At 40.5% G+C, this 21,022-nt stretch overlaps 1 protein-coding gene across 1 annotated transcript in view; it reads left to right on the forward strand.

The window, feature by feature from the left end:
- The window catches only part of LOC135197829 (U3 small nucleolar RNA-associated protein 6 homolog), a 277,323-nt gene that overhangs the window by 64,544 nt on the left and 191,757 nt on the right, over window positions 1-21,022 (forward strand). The window contains exons 5-7 of the mRNA XM_064224974.1: window positions 663-799; window positions 2,748-2,952; window positions 20,739-20,936. Of these exons, the coding sequence (XP_064081044.1) occupies window positions 663-799; window positions 2,748-2,952; window positions 20,739-20,936 (540 nt within the window). The remainder of the gene's footprint in view (window positions 1-662; window positions 800-2,747; window positions 2,953-20,738; window positions 20,937-21,022) is intronic.

A 21,022-nucleotide genomic window follows, 5' to 3' on the forward strand; every position in this document is an offset into this window, starting at 1 on the left:
CTCCCATTAATGGGTAAGTTTTTTATGGAAGGAACAAAGGTTTATATTGGTGTAGGAACAAGTAGAGAACTTCAGGGTTGTATGTTAAGAAAATTACAGATTACTTAAGAAGTTTATTTTAAAACTTCAAGTACAGTCAACTGCCGCTATTCGCAGTCGTGCAATTCGTGGACTCACCTCTTCGCAGTCTCGCAATATATAGACTCACCTCTGCGCAGTCTCTTTATTCATGGACTCACCACCTTGCAGTCTCACAAATTATGGACTCGCCTATTTGTGGATTTCTCTTTGGAACATATACGTATACACATTATTTGCCGAAAATTTGCCTGTTCGCAGTATTTTTCACTGTGAAATATTCACTAATTGTACTTTATTTTTATATAATTTTCATGACTAAATGCACTTTTTGTGATAAAACTGTTAAAATACTCAGGCATAAGCATTTTTAGAGGGGTTTTAAGAATTCACAGGTTTTATCTATTCGTGGAGGGTTATGGTACGCATCCCCTGTGAATACTGGGCTCCGACTGTATTGGTTTGTCTTTTTGCAAATTATAATTTTTCTCAAGTCATATTTTGTATTATGATGTCTTCAAAGATATTTTATTGGTCTTTAAATAATTAACTGAAAATGGATTACAAAACATACTGTGTTGTAGGTTTTGCAGTGCGAAATTCCTCGTGCAATTTACTGTGAGGCTATCAAGATGATTCCTGATCAGCAGCTATATTTAGATCTATACCAAGTAGCTGATAAGTTCCCTTTTGCTCATGACCTTCGAGAAGAAATATACAGGTAAGTCCATTCATTTATGTGTACTTCTTTAGGTTTTGTGTCCAGATGAATGATTTGAAAGAATTTTGTTTATATATTGATTTGGTAAGGATTTTAATTAGCCAGATTTTAAAGATACAAAACTGGCCTGATCATTGTTTAAAAATTTGTCTTCCCTTGGATTATATTATGGGTATATGTATTCTTTGAATAAGTTCTCAATGGCTATACAGTTTAGTTGAACTTTCACGTTACATTTTTATTTGTTTTCAGGCAAACTGTAATTTTACATAGGCTTATTAGTGAAGCCTTTACAGTTTTTTTGTTGTAATTTTTGCTACATTTTGAGAACTGTGGTATTGTTGGTTATATTTTGCCTTTTTGTAAAGGTTCTGTCATTAATTTTCGGTTGTAAATACTATACACTTGACCTAGAAAATAGTTCATACCTGAAAGTTCATAGGTTAAGGATGCAATGTGCTCACTACCAAATTCTTTATTACTTAGTAATACTGTATAAATCTTTTCACAGAGTATTGAATTCATAGTACAGGTACTTCTTGTTTAACGATGGGGTTCCATTCCAGCGACCACGTCGTTGAACGAATTCATCATTAAACGCGTTATTTTCTTTAATTTGACTAATAACATATATTATATACAGAACTAGTTTCCGACATAGCCTACTACTTGACAAAGTTCTCACAATACTTTGTGTCATTTTATTACTCTTATATTTTAATTTTATCATTTTATAACTTCATAATGTGTAATTTTCTTTAAAATAGTGTACTTTATTTAACACATTGAGCTTATATTCCTGAGTTAGCCTACTAGTAAGTCAGTACAGTACTAAGTCAATACAATACTAAACTTTTCTTAGAATCTGCACATTTTTTAGCAGTGACTTTCATATTCTAAATTTGGTATTTCATAATTATCGCTATTAGTTTATTCGTCCTTTATTTTTATTGTAGAGGGTTGTGAGATGAAAAAATAGTGAATGAATTTCGGCGATCACGGAGCATTTGAATGTCGGAGTCTAAATGTAAAGAAAGCACAACGCCATCTATTGAGGAAAGTGAATACTAAACTATTTGCTGATGGGATATGCATTTTCTAGCATTGATAAAGATTTTTGCTTGCACTTCTTACCTCTAGTATCATCTGATCTCATGGGTGGCATATTGAATACGTATGTAAATACACAGTGGTATAGAAATGATCAAACTGTATCACATATAGCAAGTCTTTCAAGCATACTAAAAGTAAGGAATTCGTGCATGCCAAATGTCTCATTGTTTTGATGAAAAGGATTGACTTGGTAGAGACTTCTCAAGTGGAATATTTTAAAAGAATTATTTATTTCAAGTTAATATAAAAAACATATTTGATTTCACACATTTTCTTTTCATTACTAAGAATTATTCTCACTGAAACAAAGGAGATATGGCATAATTGTTGCTGCCTTGAAGATGTAAACAAACATGGCGCCACCCGTTTGGCCATGCAACAAACTAGTGGTGGCAGAATCAAGCCAATCTGTGGAGTTCTCAGACCATAGAATGCCAACTTTAAGAGATTCAACTCTCAGACCATAGAATGCCAACTTTAAGAGATTCAACTGTATAGCTGTTCTTTACAAAGTATGTTAGAGCCTTATTTATTTTTTTTGCCATAGATTTCAAGGTTTTCAAAGCCTAGGCTAGGCTAGGCTAGATTATTGGTACTGGAATAGCCTATCTTATGGCCACCATTGGCAATGTTTTTATTTTCCTTTTTTGGTTTATTTTCTCTTCATGTTGTCGTCGTAACTCCGAGTTGTTGTAAAACGAGTAGGTCGTTAAATGAGGAGTACCTGTAAATAAATAATTTATTAGGAATGTTACTTTTGCATGTTGAGATACTTATTTGAATCGGATTATTCCAGAAATTTCTTTAATAAATAACTGTTAATCACAATTTTCAGAGATCTGGTTAAAGTCTTCCCCAATTCTGAAAGTGTATGGAAGCTTAAAGCACAGAGGGTTGTTGTGGGTATTGAGTCTGATAGCTCTGCAAAGGAAGGGGTTGACTGTGAGAAATCTGAAGAGACTAAAGATGAAGATGATTCAGATTCTGATGACAGTGATATTGAATCCTTTATGAAGAGTCCAGTGATAGCAGTGGACAAGGTTTGTAATGAGAACATTTTAATATTTATGTTTGTGTAATGAATGTTTAATATAGTAATGTTAGATTGTAAGTATTGTGTTGATGATAGATGGGTTTAAGTTTATAAAAAGACAGCCTTTGACAGGTGTTTATTACATCAACTAGGAAAATAAATGCTTTACATTTATTATAGACAAGTAATTGTGGTAAAGGATTAACATAAAACTCTGAGGTTATCATTCTAAATTAGTTAGTGAGACAACTGAGTCACATTTCAAGACCCACATCATGGATGGTTCAAAGGATTTGTTCCTAAATGAGATGTTAAGAGTTCATTTCAAAGAAGTTGTAGATACCTAGGAAGAAACCAAATGAAATGGTTGAGAAGTATAAAGGAAGAGCAGTGTAGGTAACATAGTTCATTTGACAATGAATTATGTTACCTAATTGGTAACATAGTTCATTGTCAAATGGTGTTAGTTAAGGTGTTTACTCTTGACTTTTAAAGGCAAAGTCGTAAGAGTCAGCAGGTCTCATTCACAGATTCGAACATGTGCTATCCCCCATCCTTTCCCTCTCCCTCCCTCCCTCCCTCCCTCCCTCCTCCCTTTCTCTCACTCTTTTATATTGCTGTTTTTCTCATTTCTCTCCCAATGTAATTTATAATATTGAATAAAATACCATTTTCCATGATATTTTTCAATACCAGCAGATAATTGGAACATTCATAATGAAGAGGATAGGGAGGTTTGACATAATGATCGTAAGTATGGTTAATTTTTCCCAATGTATTCTGTATATTATCCTTGGCGTGTCAGATAAGACTGTAATGCTGAGGGGTTGTCTTGTCAGCTGCAGCACTCGTACTATAAGTATTTACTGCGTAATTGATGAAGACGGATGTTTCATCGCTGTTATGGGCGCCATGTTACGTTGTCCACGTCGTTGCAGAAATGCATTTGCAATACGACTCCAAACCACATAAAAAATGGAAAAAGCTAACAATAGGTTAACCCCTTCTTTACCGGGTGGGTGAGCAGAATGTAAACATTGCGTTCGCTGCCGATCCGAATCTCTCGCTAGTGTCCCTTGTACAAGGGACACTGGTGGTCGGTGAGAAAAATACAGTCTTGAATAGAAATTCGGTCTTACAGAATGTTGGTATATCCACCTGGAACATGCACACAAAGTATTATCAAAATAGAACAGTAAATAAGCATGTAATAACAAAAAAAAAAGAGCAACAACTAAAGCGAAATCCCCGCCGATAAATATGGAAATCGCAAATTTTATAGTATATCTCTCAAAAATTGGTCGATGTCGTTTTCTACGTTTTCTAAGATTAGTTTCATCACAGAAAACAACTTTAGGGGTTATCAGGGGTATATAAAACTAATTTTTCAAGTTTCTTGTCCTCAGAAAAAATAGCTTTTTTGCTTTTTCTCTGGTTTGGTTTTTTATATATAAAGTTACTATAAGGCTTTATTTTTACCTTCATTTATCTGGTGTTCATATCTTTTATTTGTAAAATGTAATAAGTGAATAAATAAATAAATACAGTAAACTGGATAGAATGCAAACCTGGTTTTTATACTTGGGTAGAAGATATTACATGTTTACGCTTGTCTGGTTTTGTGATTTTTTGTTGAGATGCAGTTCATCTGTCACCTACACACTACTGTAAGCAGTAATAATATTTTTTTGGGTTCATCATACGTCTGGCATTGTGTCATACTGTTTATTTTGCTCCAAACTCTTCAAACCGAAATTACAGAATGATTGGAAGTCCCTATCTGAAAAGAGGAGTTTTGGTGGTACTTTTCGTACCACCTTTATGCACCCAGGGCGGTGTAGTAGACTTGAATGGTGGTACCCGCCTACCTCCAAACAAACTTTCGGTAATGAAGAGGTTAAGGATCAATCTCAATAGAAAAGTGAGACGGTCCAGAGCCTTTTGAGTATGTGTATATATATACGTATGTATATATATATATACGTATGTGGACAGTCCATTGTTTCACGCCAATTTTGGCTAATTACACCAGTTTTAAGGCCTTCCTCGTGAAGTTGTATCACTCTCTACGATATCTCAATAGAAAAGTGAGACGGTCCAGGCACTTTTGATTATGTGATATATCTACGATTGTAATATATATATATACGTATGTGGACAGTCCATTGTTTCACGCCAATTTTTTGGGCTAATTACACCAGTTTTAAGGCCTTCCTCGTGAAGTTGTATCACTCTCTCACGATATCTCAATGGAAGTATACGGTTTAGACATTGTTAATACAACCACACTCACTCAACCACACAAAATAATGTTAGCAACGGCTATGAAAGAGCATGAGAAAAGAATTCGACATCCAACTGTTGCAACATCCAACAGGTTAATGAAGAGCTCTTACACAGAGTTACGCTTTCTGTGAGTGAGCCAGTAGCTCTAGTTAACCCTCTTACGCCGAAGCGGTAAAAAAAAATTGTCTCCCGTGTGCCGGAGGTGTTTCAGAGTGAGCGCGGAAGCAGAAAAAATATTTTTTTCAAAAAATCACAGCGCGCTTAGTTTTCAAGATTAAGAGTTAATTTGTGGCTCCTTTTTTTGTCATTGGCTGAAGTTTAGTATGCAACCATCAGAAATGAAAAAAAAATTATCATTATCATATATAAATAATGCGATATATGGTAGCGCAAAAACAAAATTTCATATATAATTGTATTCAAATCGCGCTTTGCGCAAAACGGTTAAAGGTAGCAAGTTACTTTTTTTTCGTTGTAATGTACACTAAATTGCGATCATTTTGGTATATAACACATTGTAAAACGATAAAAATGCAAACAAACAGAGAAATATTATCACAAAATAATGCATGAATTCGTAATGCGCGGACGTAAACAAACTAATTTTTTTTCTCAAAATTTCACCATAAATCTAAATATTGTCCTAGACCAATATTTAGATTATGGTGATTTTTTGAAAAAAAACTATTTGGTTGTTTACGTCCGTCCACGTTACGAATTCATGCATTAATTTGTGATAATATTTTCTCTGTGTTGCTTTTATCGTTTTACAATGTGTTATATACCAAAATGATCGCAATTTAGTGTACATTACAACAAAAAAAAGTAACTTGTTACCTTTAACCGTTTTGCGCACAGCGCGATTTGAATACAATTATATATGAAATTTCATTTTTGCGCTATCATATATCGCATTATTTAATATATGATATTGATAATTTTTTTCATTCTGATTTGTTGATACTAAACTTCAGCCAATGACAAAAAAAAAAGAGCCAAAAATGAAACTCTTAATCTTGAAAACTAAGCGCTGTGATTTTTTTTGAAAAACATATTTTTTCCGCTTCCGCGCTCACTCTGAAACACCTTCGGCACACGGGAGACAATTTTTTTTTACCGCTTCGGCGTAAGAGGGTTAATAAGATTAAATGATATCACATATAATAACAAGAATAATTTTCTCTCTCTCTCTCTCTCATAGATGTATGTTTTTTTATGATAAATAAATGATTTACTAATTTTCTAATATTAGTGTAGAGCAATATACAGGCGGCCCGCGGTTAACGGCGCAATCACTCAACGGCGAATCGGTTTTACGGCGGTCGTCAAAAATATTCTTAAAAAAATAAAAAAAAAGGCATTTTAAAGGTATCTTTACGGCAGCAACTTTTCAGTTAACAGCGCCGCTAGCGCCGTTGTCTAAACGAAGTTCATACTATGTAGAAATGCGTTCAGACCATAAAGGTTATGCAAATTATATTAACAAATTTTATGGAGAGTTATTATGTAGGTATTAGGGTAAAATATATGCCTCTGACGCTGTTCTATGCCGAAAATATAGAGTTACATAAGTGCAAATTTAGCTATGGATGTGTCGATTCATAAATGTTCATGCTTTTGTTTAAAATGTGTATGAAAATGTATTACGTGAAAGGCATTTTATTTCTGTACAGAAATATGATACAAAGGCAGCTTTTGAAACTGCCCTTCACGTTATCAAATACGATGTTTTTTCATGTTCTTTCTTGTAAGCCGCCGGCCTGCCGCTCTTCCGAAAATACGAATTTAATTAAAAAAGTGCAAATTAGCGATCGGTGTCGGATTAGATTAAATAAATTGATTTTGGCCTTTTTATGTTTAAAATGTGTTGAAAATGAAATTATTACGAATAGGGTATTTTTATTTCTGTGCAGAAATATGATAAAAGGCAGCTTTTGAAACTCCCCTTCAAGTTATCGACTACGACTGTTTTTTTTCAAGTTCGTTCTTGTATGCCGCCGTCTGCCGCTCTTTGTTTTCCGAAAATATCGATTTAATTAAAAAAAGTGCAAATTAGCGATCGATGTGTCGATTTTATAAATGTTTATGCTTTTATGTTTAAAATGTGTATGAAAATGTATTACGAATAGGGTATTTTCATTTCTGTGCAGAAATATGATAAAAAGGCAGCTTTTGAAACCCCTTCAAGTTATCGACTACGATGTTTTTTTCAAGTTCGTTCTTGTATGCCGCCGTCTGCCGCTCTTCCGAAAATATCGAATTAAAAAAAGTGCAAATTAGCGATCGATGGTGTCGATTTTATAAATGTTTATGCTTTTTATGTTTAAAATGTGTATGAAAATGTATTACGAATAGGGTATTTTCATTTCTGTGCAGAAATATGATAAAAAGGCAGCTTTTGAAACTCCCCTTCAAGTTATCGACTACGATGTTTTTTTCAAGTTCGTTTTTGTATGCCGCCATCTGCCACTCTTCCGAAAATATAGAGTTAAAAAAAGAGTGCAAATTTAGCGATCGATTTGTCGATTTTTCAAATGTTTATGCTTTTATGTTTAAAATGTGTATGAAAATATATTGCGTAAAGGTATTTTCATTTTTGTACAGAAATAAGATAAAAATTAAGGCAGCCTTTGTAACAACGCTCCACGTTGTCAGGGGATGGTTTTTCATGTTCGTTCTTGTCCGCCAGTTCCGAAAAATGCATTGTGTTATTTTTTTAATTATGCATCTTTTCCATAAATCCTTTAAAAAGTTATACATTATTTCACTGTATCCAAGAATATTGTATGTATTCTCATATTATTGTATTTTAAAATACTACGGCAAACTTAAGCCCGTATACCGCGGAGCGGCCAATGTTGTGGTTTGAAATCAGCTGATGAATACGAGTCTGTTTCACCATAACGCAATTCTGAGCGAATGCTCTTCGCTTCTAGTTAGCATAAACGTAATATCATATACTTGACTTATATGAGACAAAGTTATTTTTCCATATACAGGCGGCCCGCGGTTAACGGCGCAATCACTCAACGGCGAATCGGTTTTACGGCGGTCGTCAAAAATATTCATTAAAAAAATAAGGAATTTTAAAGGTATCTTTACGGCACAAATTTCAGTTAACAGCGCCGTTGTCTAACGAGTCCATACATTTGTAGAAATGCCGTTCAGACCATAAAGGTTATGCAAATTATATTAACAAATTTTATGGAGAGTTATTACGTAGGTATTAGGGTAAAATATATGCCTCTGACGCTGTTCTATGCCGAAAACATCGAGTTACATAAGTGCAAATTTAGCTATGGATGTGTCAATTCATAAATGTTCATGCTTTTGTTTCAAATATGTATGAAAATTTATTACGTGAAAGGCATTTTTATTTCTGTACAGAAATATGATACAAAGGCAGCTTTTGAAACTGCCCTTCACGTTATCAAATACGATATTTTTTCATGTTCTTTCTTGTAAGCCGCCGCCTGCCGCTCTTCCGAAAATATCGATTTAAAAAAAGTGCAAATTAGCGATCGATGTGTCGATTTTATAAATGTTTATGCTTTTATGTTTAAAAATGTGTATGAAAATGTATTACGAAATAGGGTATTTTTATTTCTGTGCAGAAATATAATAAACAGGCAGCTTTGAAACCCTTATTCAAGTTATCAACTACGTTGTTTTTTTTCAAGTTCGTCTTGTATGCCGCCGTCTGCCGCTCTTCCGAAAATATCGAGTTACATAAGTGCAAATTTTTGCTATGGATGTGTCCCGATTCCATAAATGTTCATGCTTTTGTTTAAAAAAATGTGTATGAAAAATGTTATTACGTGAAAGGCATTTTTATTTCTGTACAGAAATATGATACAAAGGCAGCTTTTGGGAAACTGCCCTTCACGTTATCAAATACTATATTTTTTCCATGTTCTTTTCTTGTAAGCCGCCCGCCATGCCGCTCTTCCGAAAATATAGATTTAAAAAAAGAAGTGCAAATTAGCGATCGATGTGTCGATTTTATAAATGTTTATGCTTTTATGTTTAAAATGTGTAGGAAAATGTATTACGAATAGGGTATTTTTATTTCTGTGCAGAAATATGATAAACAGGCGGCTTTTGAAACTCCCCTTCAAGTTATCAACTACGTTGTTTTTTTTCAAGTTCGTTCTTGTATGCCGCCGTCTGCCGCTCTATTCCGAAAATATCGAGATAAAAAGAGTGCAAATTTAGCGATCGATGTGTCGATTTTTCAATGTTTATGCTTTTATGTTTAAAATGTTGTATGAAATATATATTACGTAAAGGTATTTTCATTTTTGTACAGAAATAAGATACAAATTAAGGCAGCCTTTGTAACTACGCTCCACGTTGTCAGGGGATGGTTTTTTCATGTTTCGTCTTGTCCGCCAGTTCCGAAAAATGCATTGTGTTATTATATTAATTATGCATCTTTTCCATAAATCCTTTAAAAAGTTATACATTATTTCACTGTATCAAAGAATATTGTATGTATTCTCATATTATTGTATTTTAAAATACTACGGCAAACTTAAGCCCGTATTCCGCGGAGCGGCCAATGTTGTGGTTTGAAATCAGCTGATGAATACGAGTTTGTTTCACCATAACGCAATTCTGAGCGAATGCTCTTGCTTTTAGTTAGCATAAACGAATATCTATATACTTGACTTATATGAGACAAAGTTATTTTTCCTTATACAGCGTGTTTTTAGGTGGAAATATTTATTGAATATGTCTCGTTGTGAATGTGAACTACTATTTTTTCGTTACAGATTACGTTGGCGGCATGTTTATTGAGTAAAAATTCGTGAATTCCGTTCGCATAATCCTTTTATATCATCGTAATACAAACTTTACGTTAATTTTATCTTATATCGGCGTGAAAACCAACAGTAAAATGTTTTCTTTCAAGCACATGTAGTTTTTGATTAAAATGATTTTTTTATCCCCAATTTTATCTACAGTTGTGTGTGATGGCAGACGTTTACTGCAGTTTTAATCCTTGTTGCCGATGTACGATAATAGTCATTAGCAGCTTGAACAGTTTTTCTCAGGCTTCAGTTATACTAGGTTTAAATTTAACGGTATATTTCCCGGTTGATCTTTAATCTATATTGATTTCTGATCTATAGCGAATAAAGTTATTACATTAAGATATCTCAGTTCTATTCTATACATAACGCCATTTATAACAAATACGGCAATGTTGCACTGTAGTACGATGATCGAAATACAAGCCAAACAGATGTTATCCAGTTCAGTTGTACTTAGAAAAAAATAAAGTCGTTTCTCGTTCGGTTGTTCATGGCTGTACACGTTCACGCAACGAGTATACAGTAACGTTAAAACCACACTTTCATCATTCTCTTTTGCTGTTATTGAACTTATGTAACTAGAAGATGGATAAAGTTAGGCCATTGTAATTTGATCTCTCATAAAATCGGACTATCGTAAGACTAATTATCATAACTGAACACTACAGCTACCTGTACACTGTATAATTTATTATATCTTTACATACTCTAGACACCCACATGTACTGTACAGTTCTAATTATATAGTACTATACTGCATAAATATAATTTACTTATTGCGCCGTTGTGGGATTACGGCGCCTTTGACTGGTCTAGAGTTTCAAAAGAAGGTGTGCGGCGGCCGTAGGCTATAAAATCGCTCAACGTCGAAAATCACTTGGCGTCGGTGGCCAGGAACGGAACCCCTGCCGCTAACCGAGGGCCGCCTGTACAGCGTGTTTTTAGGTGGAAATATTTATTGAATATGTCTCATTGTGAATGTTAACTACTATTTTTTCATTAACAGATTACGTTGGCGGCATGTTTATTGCGTAAAAAATTACGTGATTCCTTTCGCAATACGTAATCCTTTATATCATCGTAATACAAACTTTACGTTATTTATCTTATATTAGCGTGAAACCAACAGTAAAATGTGTTTTTTCAAGCACAGGAGTTTTGATTAAAATGATTTTATCCCAATTTTATCTACGTTGTGTGTGATGGCAGACGTTTACTGCAGTTTTATCCTTGTTGCCGATGTACGATAATAGTCATTAGCAGCTTGAACAGTTTTCTCAGCTTCAGTTATAACTAGGTTTAAATTTAACGGTATATTTCCCGGTTGATCTTTAATCTATATTGATCTCTGATCTATTGTGAATAAAGTTATTACATTAAGATATCTCAGTTCTATTCTATACATAATGCCATTTATAACAAATACGGTAATGTTGCACTGTAGTACGATGATCGAAATACAAGCCAAACATGTTATCCAGTTCGGTTGTACTTAAAAAAAAAAAAAAAAAAAAAAAAAGAAAAAAAAAAAAAAAAAATTAGAAAAAAAAAAAAAAAAAAAAAAACGTCTTTCTCGTTCGGTTGTTCATGGCTGTACACGTTCACGCAACGAGTATAAACGGTTAAAACATACTTTCATCATTCTCTTTTGCTGTTATTGAACTTATGGTAACTAGATGGATAAGTTAGGCCATTGTAATTTGATCTCTCATAAAATCGAACTATCGTAAGACTAATGATCGAAACCTGAACACTACAACTACATGTACACTGTATAAACTTTATTATATTTGTACAGTAAATTCTATAGTACTATACTGCATAAATATAATTTGTTCCGATACGTAATACAAACCATCGGTCCTTTAACAATAGGAAGTAGCTAGCGGCAGTTGGAACGGTCGTAAGCTTCGAACAAGGGGAGAACGGTAGTTAACTGCTTGTCCGACGGTCGCGCGTAAACAAATCACTTTTGCTTTCGGCCGCGGGTGTGAAGGACGTGTTCGTCATCACTCTCTGCCCGCTTCAGCGTCGTATGCTTTGTTTATATTGTGTTTTCTACTAATGGTTTGTTTGACTTGAAAATGAAACTGTAAGTACACTGTTTTCATTTTCATTACTTAATTATGAACCAACATGGAGCTATCGCCGTAGATGCTCGATTTCCGATCCTCTTTTTCATGATGAACCCTTGAATTATGTCTCGGTGCCGAGGGCGGGCGCTGCTCAGCAAGCGCCGAGTCATGTATTTTGGGCGAAAGTGTGTAATTGAAAAATGTAAGTACTTTTTTCATTATATTTTTGCCTGTGCGTTCGCTACCGAGAGCGTGATTGCGCTCGGCACGAGCCTTTTATTTTGTATGATAAAATGCAATGAAAGTGGATTCGCAATGCAGTATTCTTTTCATTTTCATTATTTATTTGCATAAATTTAATTTGGATCAATTTTCGCTCTTACCCGGGAATTGATCCTTACGATTATTTTCTGTGAAAGTGAAATCGCAAGTGCAGTATTCTGTTTCATTTTCATATACTTTTTATGATAGCATCATATTATTTGGATCAAGTTTCCGTTCTTACCCGGGAATTGATCTTTTCCCCTTTAAGTTCTATGAAGTGAATCGCAAGGGCAGTATTCTGTTTCATTTTCATATTACTTTTCACTGCTGTGCGGGGGTAGGGGAAGCGAAGGTCTGCCAGGAACTCGTCGGAAAGCTCTCCCGCGACTCCCTTGGTATCCGATTCTTCGTCTTCCTTCCTGCCCCCCGCTCAGCTTCCTCGTTGTATTTTGTATTTGGGGTCTTCCTTGCGTTCGGGGTGGGGCATGTCTTCCCCCCGTGCGTGAGGGAACCCCTCTTACTAATCTATCTATGCTACCGCAGGTGCTACATCCGTGGGAGACGACCTTGGACAGGTATTGGACCACCGCGGAGGGCAGGGCTGCCTAGCATCCACGGGCTGCTGCAGCGTCTAGCGAGGTCTGGGGCGGTCTCCACTACTACCACGGCCGCTTATGCTGCTCCCCCCCGCCTGGTCTACACTCCCCATGCTGTGTCGGTGACGCCGTCTGCCGCTACTAGGGCCGCCGCCGTACCGAGGTGGGGTTGCCGCCGCCGCCTGTTTTCTTCGTGTTGCCTGCCCCAGACTTCCGCTGTTCCAGCAGCTCGCCCCTGGACCGGCCGCCAGTACCCAGGTTCCTGCTGGCTGCCGATGATTCTACGAGGCGATCGCTGGGCCTGCCGTACCTGCCGCTGATGTGATTCCCGCTGTTGGCTTGGCTGTCCCTTCTGGGTCTACCGCTGCCGCTGTTCCTGCCGCTCCTGAGCTGGTTGCTGTTCCTGTCGCTCCTGGTTCCTGAGCTGTCCATGCTGGTCCTGCCCACGGTGTGTCTTCCCCAGTCCCAGGTCCTTCCGGGCCGTGTTGCTTCGGCAATAGCCCCGGCTCCGGCCTGGATGGAGGACCTGACGACTGTCCTGCGTGATGACTCGACGAGGAAGAGGAAGAGGAAGCTGTCATCTTCGTCTTCATCGTCTGCTGCTGCCTCTTCCCCTTCGAACTTCCACCAAGGCCCATAAGCCGAAGAAGAAGAAGGCTGCCTTCCCCCTAAGAGTCTCCTTCGGGAACTTCTAAGGGCCCGTTCCACCCCGGCCCCGGGATGGGGGGACTTCTGCTGGTCCTTCCTGCTGGTCCTCCTGCTCCCCTTTTCGGGAGCGGGGCCCGTCTCCCCCTTCCGTAAGGAAGAGATAGACGGGGGACCAGAGGAGTTATGGTTAGCCACTGGTACTTTTCCTCGCCCTGGTGCTAGCGGCGATGCCGCTACGCCAGGTTTCCGGCTCGGTCTCTCGTTCGCAGGAGGGAGATCCCGAGTGTACGTCTCCCTCGGGAGACCGTGCAGTCCTAAGGTTTCGGCGACCAGAGTTCGCTCGGCGCCAAGACGCGGCACGGAGCAGAAGGCTGGTGAGAGCCGCTCAGGTGACTCTCGCCAGGTCAGCGGCCGCTCTTGCAGCGACCAGCTGGTAACCCGGGTTTTCCCCCCTAAGAAGGCTCCTTCGGGACCTTCTAAGGGCCCATCTCGCTCCGGCGATTCGGGGAGCTCTTCTGCTGGTCCTCCTGCTCCCTCGGGAACAGGGCCCGTCTCTTCTTCTACCAAGGAGAAGAAGACGGGGACCAGAGGAGTACCAGCTTCGGCTGGCACTTCCTCGCCTGGTTCTAGCGGTTCTGCCGCTAAACCAGGATCCGCCTCGGCTTCTCGTTAGCGAGAAGTACCGAGTTTTGACGCCCGAGCTCGCTCGCCGTCAAGACCGAAGCGCGGAGCAGAAGACTGGCGAGAGTCGTGCAGACGACTCTCGCCAGGCCAGTGGACGCTCTCGCAGCGACCAGCTGGCTGCTCGGGTTGACGTGACGGTCGCTGATCAGCCACGGGTTGAGGCGAGGAAGGGGTCCCCCGCACGGCCGTCGGTACCAGCCACGGCTGGTACCAGCGGCTCGACGCGCCGAGAGGACGCTCGCCGGTCTCACCGTGACAGCGAGCCTAGCACGTCACCTGACCGCCGCTCCCATCGGGACCGGGCGGGAGACGGTAACCAGCAACAGCTCGCCTGACGCTAGAGATCAGCGTCGAACGTTCTCAGCCGAGCCTCTCGCCCCAGGCGAGCGGCAAGGCTAGGCCTGGCTTGCTATCGAGGGTCGCCACCGCGGTGGCGGGTTGACGAATCAGCAGCAAGCCCTCCAAGCACGCTGGTACGGCCAGCGAGCTAGGAGGGAGCGTCAGGTTCTGCCTTCTCCTGTACCTTCACCTCCTCGGCTACCCCGGGAGGTGACGAGGTACCTAGGAGTGATCGCGAGAGGTGCGCCCGCTACGCGACCTCCCCGCTATGACGCCGTATGGACCAGGCACGGTTCTAGGACCGACCAGGACATACGCGCAAGTAGCTGGAGGCGACCGTCAGGGGCCTGCCGCTGTTCCTCCTTCTGAAGGAGGAGTATCTCGGGATCTGTTCTTGCTGGAGGGACTGGACGGCTCCTACTCCGCAAGACGCGGTTACTCCGAGATACAGAGGAATTTTGCAGAAGTCATTAAAGCTGATTCGTCAGCATAATGACCTTGCGGAAGGATGCCGCTCCCACCAGCAGCCCACGTCTCTGCTCGAGTCGTTTTTGGGGTTTTGGGGCCCGAGAGGGAACCCAAAACACCGACGGTGGGTCTGCCGCGATCGGAGCTTGCCGATTCTGTCTCGAACCAGAGTCTCTCGTCTCCGGACAAGAAGTCTCTCTCAGTTTTTGGCCTGGTCGATCAAGCTACTTCCACCTCCTCTACTGCGACAGCGGCGTCTAACGTGTACTTCGGGACACCGTATATTTAATACTCCTTCGGTCCTCTTGAGAGGTTTTGTTTCGACGACGAGGACTGAAATGAGTCGGAGGACGGTATCGGCTCTCTCCTGTCAGGTGTCGATCAGCCCCCCACCCAGACGACGTTCACAGTGGCGGCAGACCCTTACCTACAGTGAGAGTTCGTAACCCTCCGCGTGAAAACGTTTTCTCCTGACGATACGTTTTCCCACACTCTGAGAGGCCGGCTGCTCCTACTCTTCTCCAACTGCTAGTTCCACTGGGAAGGCGAGCGAGTATCCAATTCCTCCCCATTCCCTCTCTCCTTACGGCTTACGAGGGAAGGGGAGGGATCCTACAGAGATTTCTCTGTAGGATCCCACGTTGGGGACTGCGCTACCGGGGGACCTTCGGGTCCTACCTGACGTAAGCCCCGGTCGTTGAGGAGGGATCCTGCCCCATTCTCGATTTCTACGGAATCGAGAGGACCACCAGCTGATATCGTTTGACGAATTCGGTGGGGGTTTTCGCAGACTGCTTAGAATTCTACGGAATTTCTAGCGCATTCAGAGTGTTCGAGTTTTTTATGTGATCTCCAAACACTTAGGCGAGACCACGGTCCTAAGTGAGCGAGACGAGAATCCCCGATATGTTACACGATAATCGGGAACCTCGCCTATGCTCGAATTCTGGAATTTCTATGCATTGGGAAGAAGACTGCTGCTGAAGAAGAACTATCTCACAGTAGGCGACCAACCTGGAATAGAGAAGAACGGACGGGAATATCCAGTTTGGCTTGAACTATCGTCTTAGTATTCTGTTCACCATTGAAGCTTTCCTTCGAGGAAGACTTCTCCTTCACTCTCTTTGATAGAGATCGAAGGGTGGTTCGATCTCCAATCCTTATTTTGTTTTCTTGAAGGAAAGAATTTAGGATGGAGATCGTTGTTCAGAATCCTATAAATATACTACGTATATTAACCTCGCGACATGATTCTACTAAGCAGTTGAATTGTCCGAGGGGTAGGCGCATATCCTAGTTATTCTACGGATTGCGACTTAGACGAGAAGTATTCTAATTGAACTGCAACTCGGGGTTGCCTGCAACCTCCCAGGAGTTTCAGTTTCAATTTTATATACTTATGGTTTTGTCACGACAACACCATTTCAACTTTTATATTTACCGAAATTCGTTTCGCCTAAATATAATTGCTCGAGCATATCTTTTATGCTCGGTGGTTCTAGCCGAACGCATTCCTTCGTGGAATAATGGATTACCTGGCAACTCAGGATGACGAGTCAGCGAGAGGCCAGGCTCAGCTACTGCGTATTGAACTGCCTGATAGCAGCTCAGTATCAGCTGGGCCTCCGAGATGCACGGTCGGTTATGTCTCTCTCTCCCCTGCTTTGATTGACTACCGAACTGTATCTCTGCCCAACAATCATGGACTTAGGTCTCTGATTAACGAGGATTCTCGCAATAATGAAGGACCATCTACTGCTGTGACAATAGATTCCATCGCCTTCGACATTGCGAGAATTTTCAACAGAGATATCTCTTAGACTCTTTCATCTTTTCTGTTTACCGCACGGTAACAGAGTCTGTACAAGTCCGTCCTCCACCCCGCTGCATCGCACTGCGATAATGCGAATGATTTTGCAGACATCTGAGTTTGTCTTCAAAATATCTCATATTCGTAGGTGTACAATTGTTCATTGTTCAACCCGAATTAACAGATATGTCAAAAGACATCGCCTACTCTCCGACCTGACAGCTCTACTTCCAAATGTTCAGCCCATGAGAAGCAGTTCTTCAGGCGGCTTTCCCCTGTGTTTTCATTACCGAAGAACACCCCGCTTTCATTGCAACTACGACTTCTCACCGGACAGCAATGAAATAGCGGTTAGCGTTTTCAGTCATTTGTAAGCACAGGTTCAGAATCTTGAGAATCCTTCTCTCGATTCATCTGTGAAGACGTAGGTTCCATTCAATATCTACCTTCGTCTTCAACGGTACATAGTGTTGTTTCTTTTCCTTAGTTTCTTATTTCCTTCTTAGCTGAGATTCAACAACTATGTACGAACACATTTGTTTTTGGCCTTCAGGGGACTCCCGGTCTCCTAGAAGGCAATTGACTTTCGCCTGTTGGGCATATGCCTTAAGAGAATCATCACCCCGCTGTCCGGCATTGGTGACAAACAAATACATTATTTGTTTGGTCTCTCCGCATAACCCTTTAAAGGCGAAGGTCACGTGACTTACTCAGATGCTTGGACAACTTGCCTCCTACCGAACGCAGTCAGTCGGCAGCTGTCACAGCGCCCGAGTCAGTTACGAACTACGCTGTTGACTTAGTTCGGTTGTTACAGAGCAATCATTACTTCGTTTTAATAGCTTGTCACAGTACCCATACCATCGACACCCACCATGGAGTGTCGGTGTCCTATCCACTGCCGAGAACTTCGCTGCATGGGGATAGGAGGATGCGAGAGACTTCGTGGCAAACGGACAGACCAGTATGGGTACTGGACATCACCGAAGTAGAGAAGAGGGATAGGTCATGCGACTATTCCCTTCTTTTCCACTGAGGAACTGCATGACTTTTCCTGCAAAGTCAAGCATCCAGGGGATAGGGATCCGTGACGCTCGATTTCGTACCGAACTTCGTAGCGAAGACTCAGAACCCTTCGGTCCCTGACGATTGGTTCGAGTCGTTCACAATCCCCTCCCTAATGGACTTCACCGCCTTCGATGCGAAGGAGATGCTGCCTTGTCCACAAGAACTTCTCCGTGGCGCAGGTACTGAAGGCAGGGGTCTGGTCCAACCAGACCACATGCCCCTCCTTTTACCTTCGGGATATTGCCCACAGGTCCTTGGATCTTTTTCCCTGGGACCCGTGGTGGCTGCTCAACACGTTGTGTAGCGAACCCAGACCCTCGCAGGCTGATCAGCATCGAGTCCCATGGTGTGACCGTAAGAATGGATGAGTGAATGAGAGTGTGGACTGGTCTCCTCTTCCCATCTTTTTCTACCCTCTACCTGTGGTTAGAGGGAACACGGTCGTCACCCTGCTGTATAAGGACAAGATGCAGGTGAGCTACTCAACAGAGCCCCATCTTATCCCTTTCACTAGGGATAGGAGCGTATATCCACCACTTCCTCCAACAAGGGGGAGGAAGTGGATGCCAGCTTGAGACAAACCCATACTTTATGTTGTCTCTTGCAAACAGGAACAAGTTCTTGCTTGCTGGTACGAAGAGATACGCTTGCCTCTCTTAGTACTCGGCCCAGAGGTCTGACCATTGATCCTGCGGTGCACACCCCGATCAATCGGACAGAGGCTTGGATCCCTCCCTCGCTCTTACGACCAGGGAGGCATTCCAGGGATGGACGAACACCAGTCTGTTCATCAAAGACTCAGATTCCTCCCACCAAGAAGTGAGTCTTCCTATTGTTAAAGGACCGATGGTTTGTATTACGTATCGGAACAAATGACAATTTGTCGAAAATTGCATTTTTCCTAACTATACAAACCTGAGGTCCTTTACATATAGTCCCTCCTCATGCCACCCCTCACTCTGCGTATTTTGCATGGGCCAAAAGCAAAAGTGATTTGTTTACCTGCCGCGCGACTTGTCGGACAAGCAGTTAACTACCGTTCTCCCCTTGTTCGAAGCTTACGACCGTTCTAGCTGCCGCTAGCTACTTCCTATTGTTAAAGGACCTCAGGTTTGTATAGTTAGGAAAAATGCAATTTTCGACAAATTGTCATTTTACTTATTGCGCCGTTGTGGGATTACGGAGCCTTTGACTGGTCTAGAGTTTCGAAAGAATGTGTGCGGCGGCCGTAGGCTTTAAAATCGCTCAGCGTTGAAAATCGCTTGGCGTCGGTGGCCAGGAACGGAACCCCTGCCGCTAACCGAGGGCCGCCTGTATTCATTAAAGAAAATACTCTAGTGAATTAGTAAGATTTTAGTTTATAAATTAAAAAAATATGTAAAAATGAAGGAAATCCTAGTCTTGCTCTGCATCTTTCTTTCTAACTCCAGGTACCAATTGGAGGTGGCTGAGGTCCACAGCTGTCATATATATCAAGTAATGTGACAGGAGGGGGATCAGTGTTGTGTTGCCTCTCTCTCTCTCTCTCTCTCTCTCTATCGTCTCTATCGTTGCTATCTCGTCTCATCTCTCCTCTCTCTCTCTCTCTTACATTGTTGATTGGTTTTGTAGTATAAATAAATGATTTACCTTATAACTAATTTTCAAACATTAATAAGATTAATAAAAGAAATAGGGATTCCCAGTCTTTTTATCCACTTCGAGAAAGGAGGGCGAGGGAGTAAATGACAGTTTGATGTGCAATTGGTGGATCTCTCTCTCTCTCTCTCTCTCCTCTCTCTCTCTCTCTCTCTCTCTCTCTCTCTCTCTTCTCTGTCAGGTCTCTCTCTCTCTCTCTCTCTCTCTCTGTTATTATTATTATTATTTTCCCTGTCTCAGAAATAATTCATAATTTCACTCTTGATGGTCAGATATATGATGATGCTTATTATGCTCTCCTACTCTCTCTCTTCTCTCATCTCCGCTCTCTCTCTCTCTCTCTCTCGCTCTCTCTCTCTCTCTCTCTCTCTCTCTCTCTGTTATTGGCTGTAGGCATATATTTTTAATGGTAAAATGTTTAAGATGACTGTGAAATTATATTAATAATATAACCTCAAAGTTTAATACAGTAATAGGATAGTAATTTAAGGTATATTTGAAGTAGGATATTATTTAAGGTATACATTTGGTATCTGAACTTTCAAGATAGACAGTTATAAGCATTTTTAGTGGTGGTTCTAACTATTTGTGATTGTGTATGGTAACGCATCCCCCACAAATATGGGGGAACACTATTAACACCAAAAAGTATTTTCAGTGCTAAACAAATCCCATAAAACCAGATCACTGATAACCGGGGACTGCCTGTATAGTATGTATATATATATACACATACATACACACACACACATATACATATATACACACACACACACTATACAGGCAGTCCCCGATTGTTGGTGATCTTGTTTTATGGGGCTTGTTTAGCACTGAGAATAATTTTTGGTGTTGAAATGCGCTGATTTCTGGTTATCGGTGCCAATAATAGAGTATTGGTGACAATGCATACCTAACGGTGATTTTCACTTATCCATGATTTTCACGTATCATCAAGCTGTTTGAACAGAAACCCACCAATAAATTGGAACTCCATGTATATATATGAGGGAGTTTGTTTTTAAAGTTTTTTTTTTTTTTGTATGAATATCAAGAATGAATTCATTTCCTTTTTTTGCTAATAGTATATTTATCCTTTTCAGCTGAAGGTAGCCATATCCATTTATGACAGGGCACTTAAAGCAGTTGGACCATCTTTTTTGGCTACATATATTGATGAATTAGTGCTCATGTTAAGAGATGGTTGGAATACCCAAGTAGTGGAAATTGTAACAAAGAAGCTTTTTGAGCTTTTTGAATCCAATAAGAAATTGCTACTTCCCCTACATTATGTTATTTGGGTAAGTGTCATGTTTTAAGAACTCATTTTGATAATTGTTGTGTAGACAGCTTAGTACAATAGGAATACATCAGTATATTTATTTTA

Source organism: Macrobrachium nipponense, chromosome 21 (assembly GCF_015104395.2).
Source record: "Macrobrachium nipponense isolate FS-2020 chromosome 21, ASM1510439v2, whole genome shotgun sequence".
Classification (NCBI taxonomy): Eukaryota; Metazoa; Arthropoda; class Malacostraca; order Decapoda; family Palaemonidae; genus Macrobrachium; species Macrobrachium nipponense.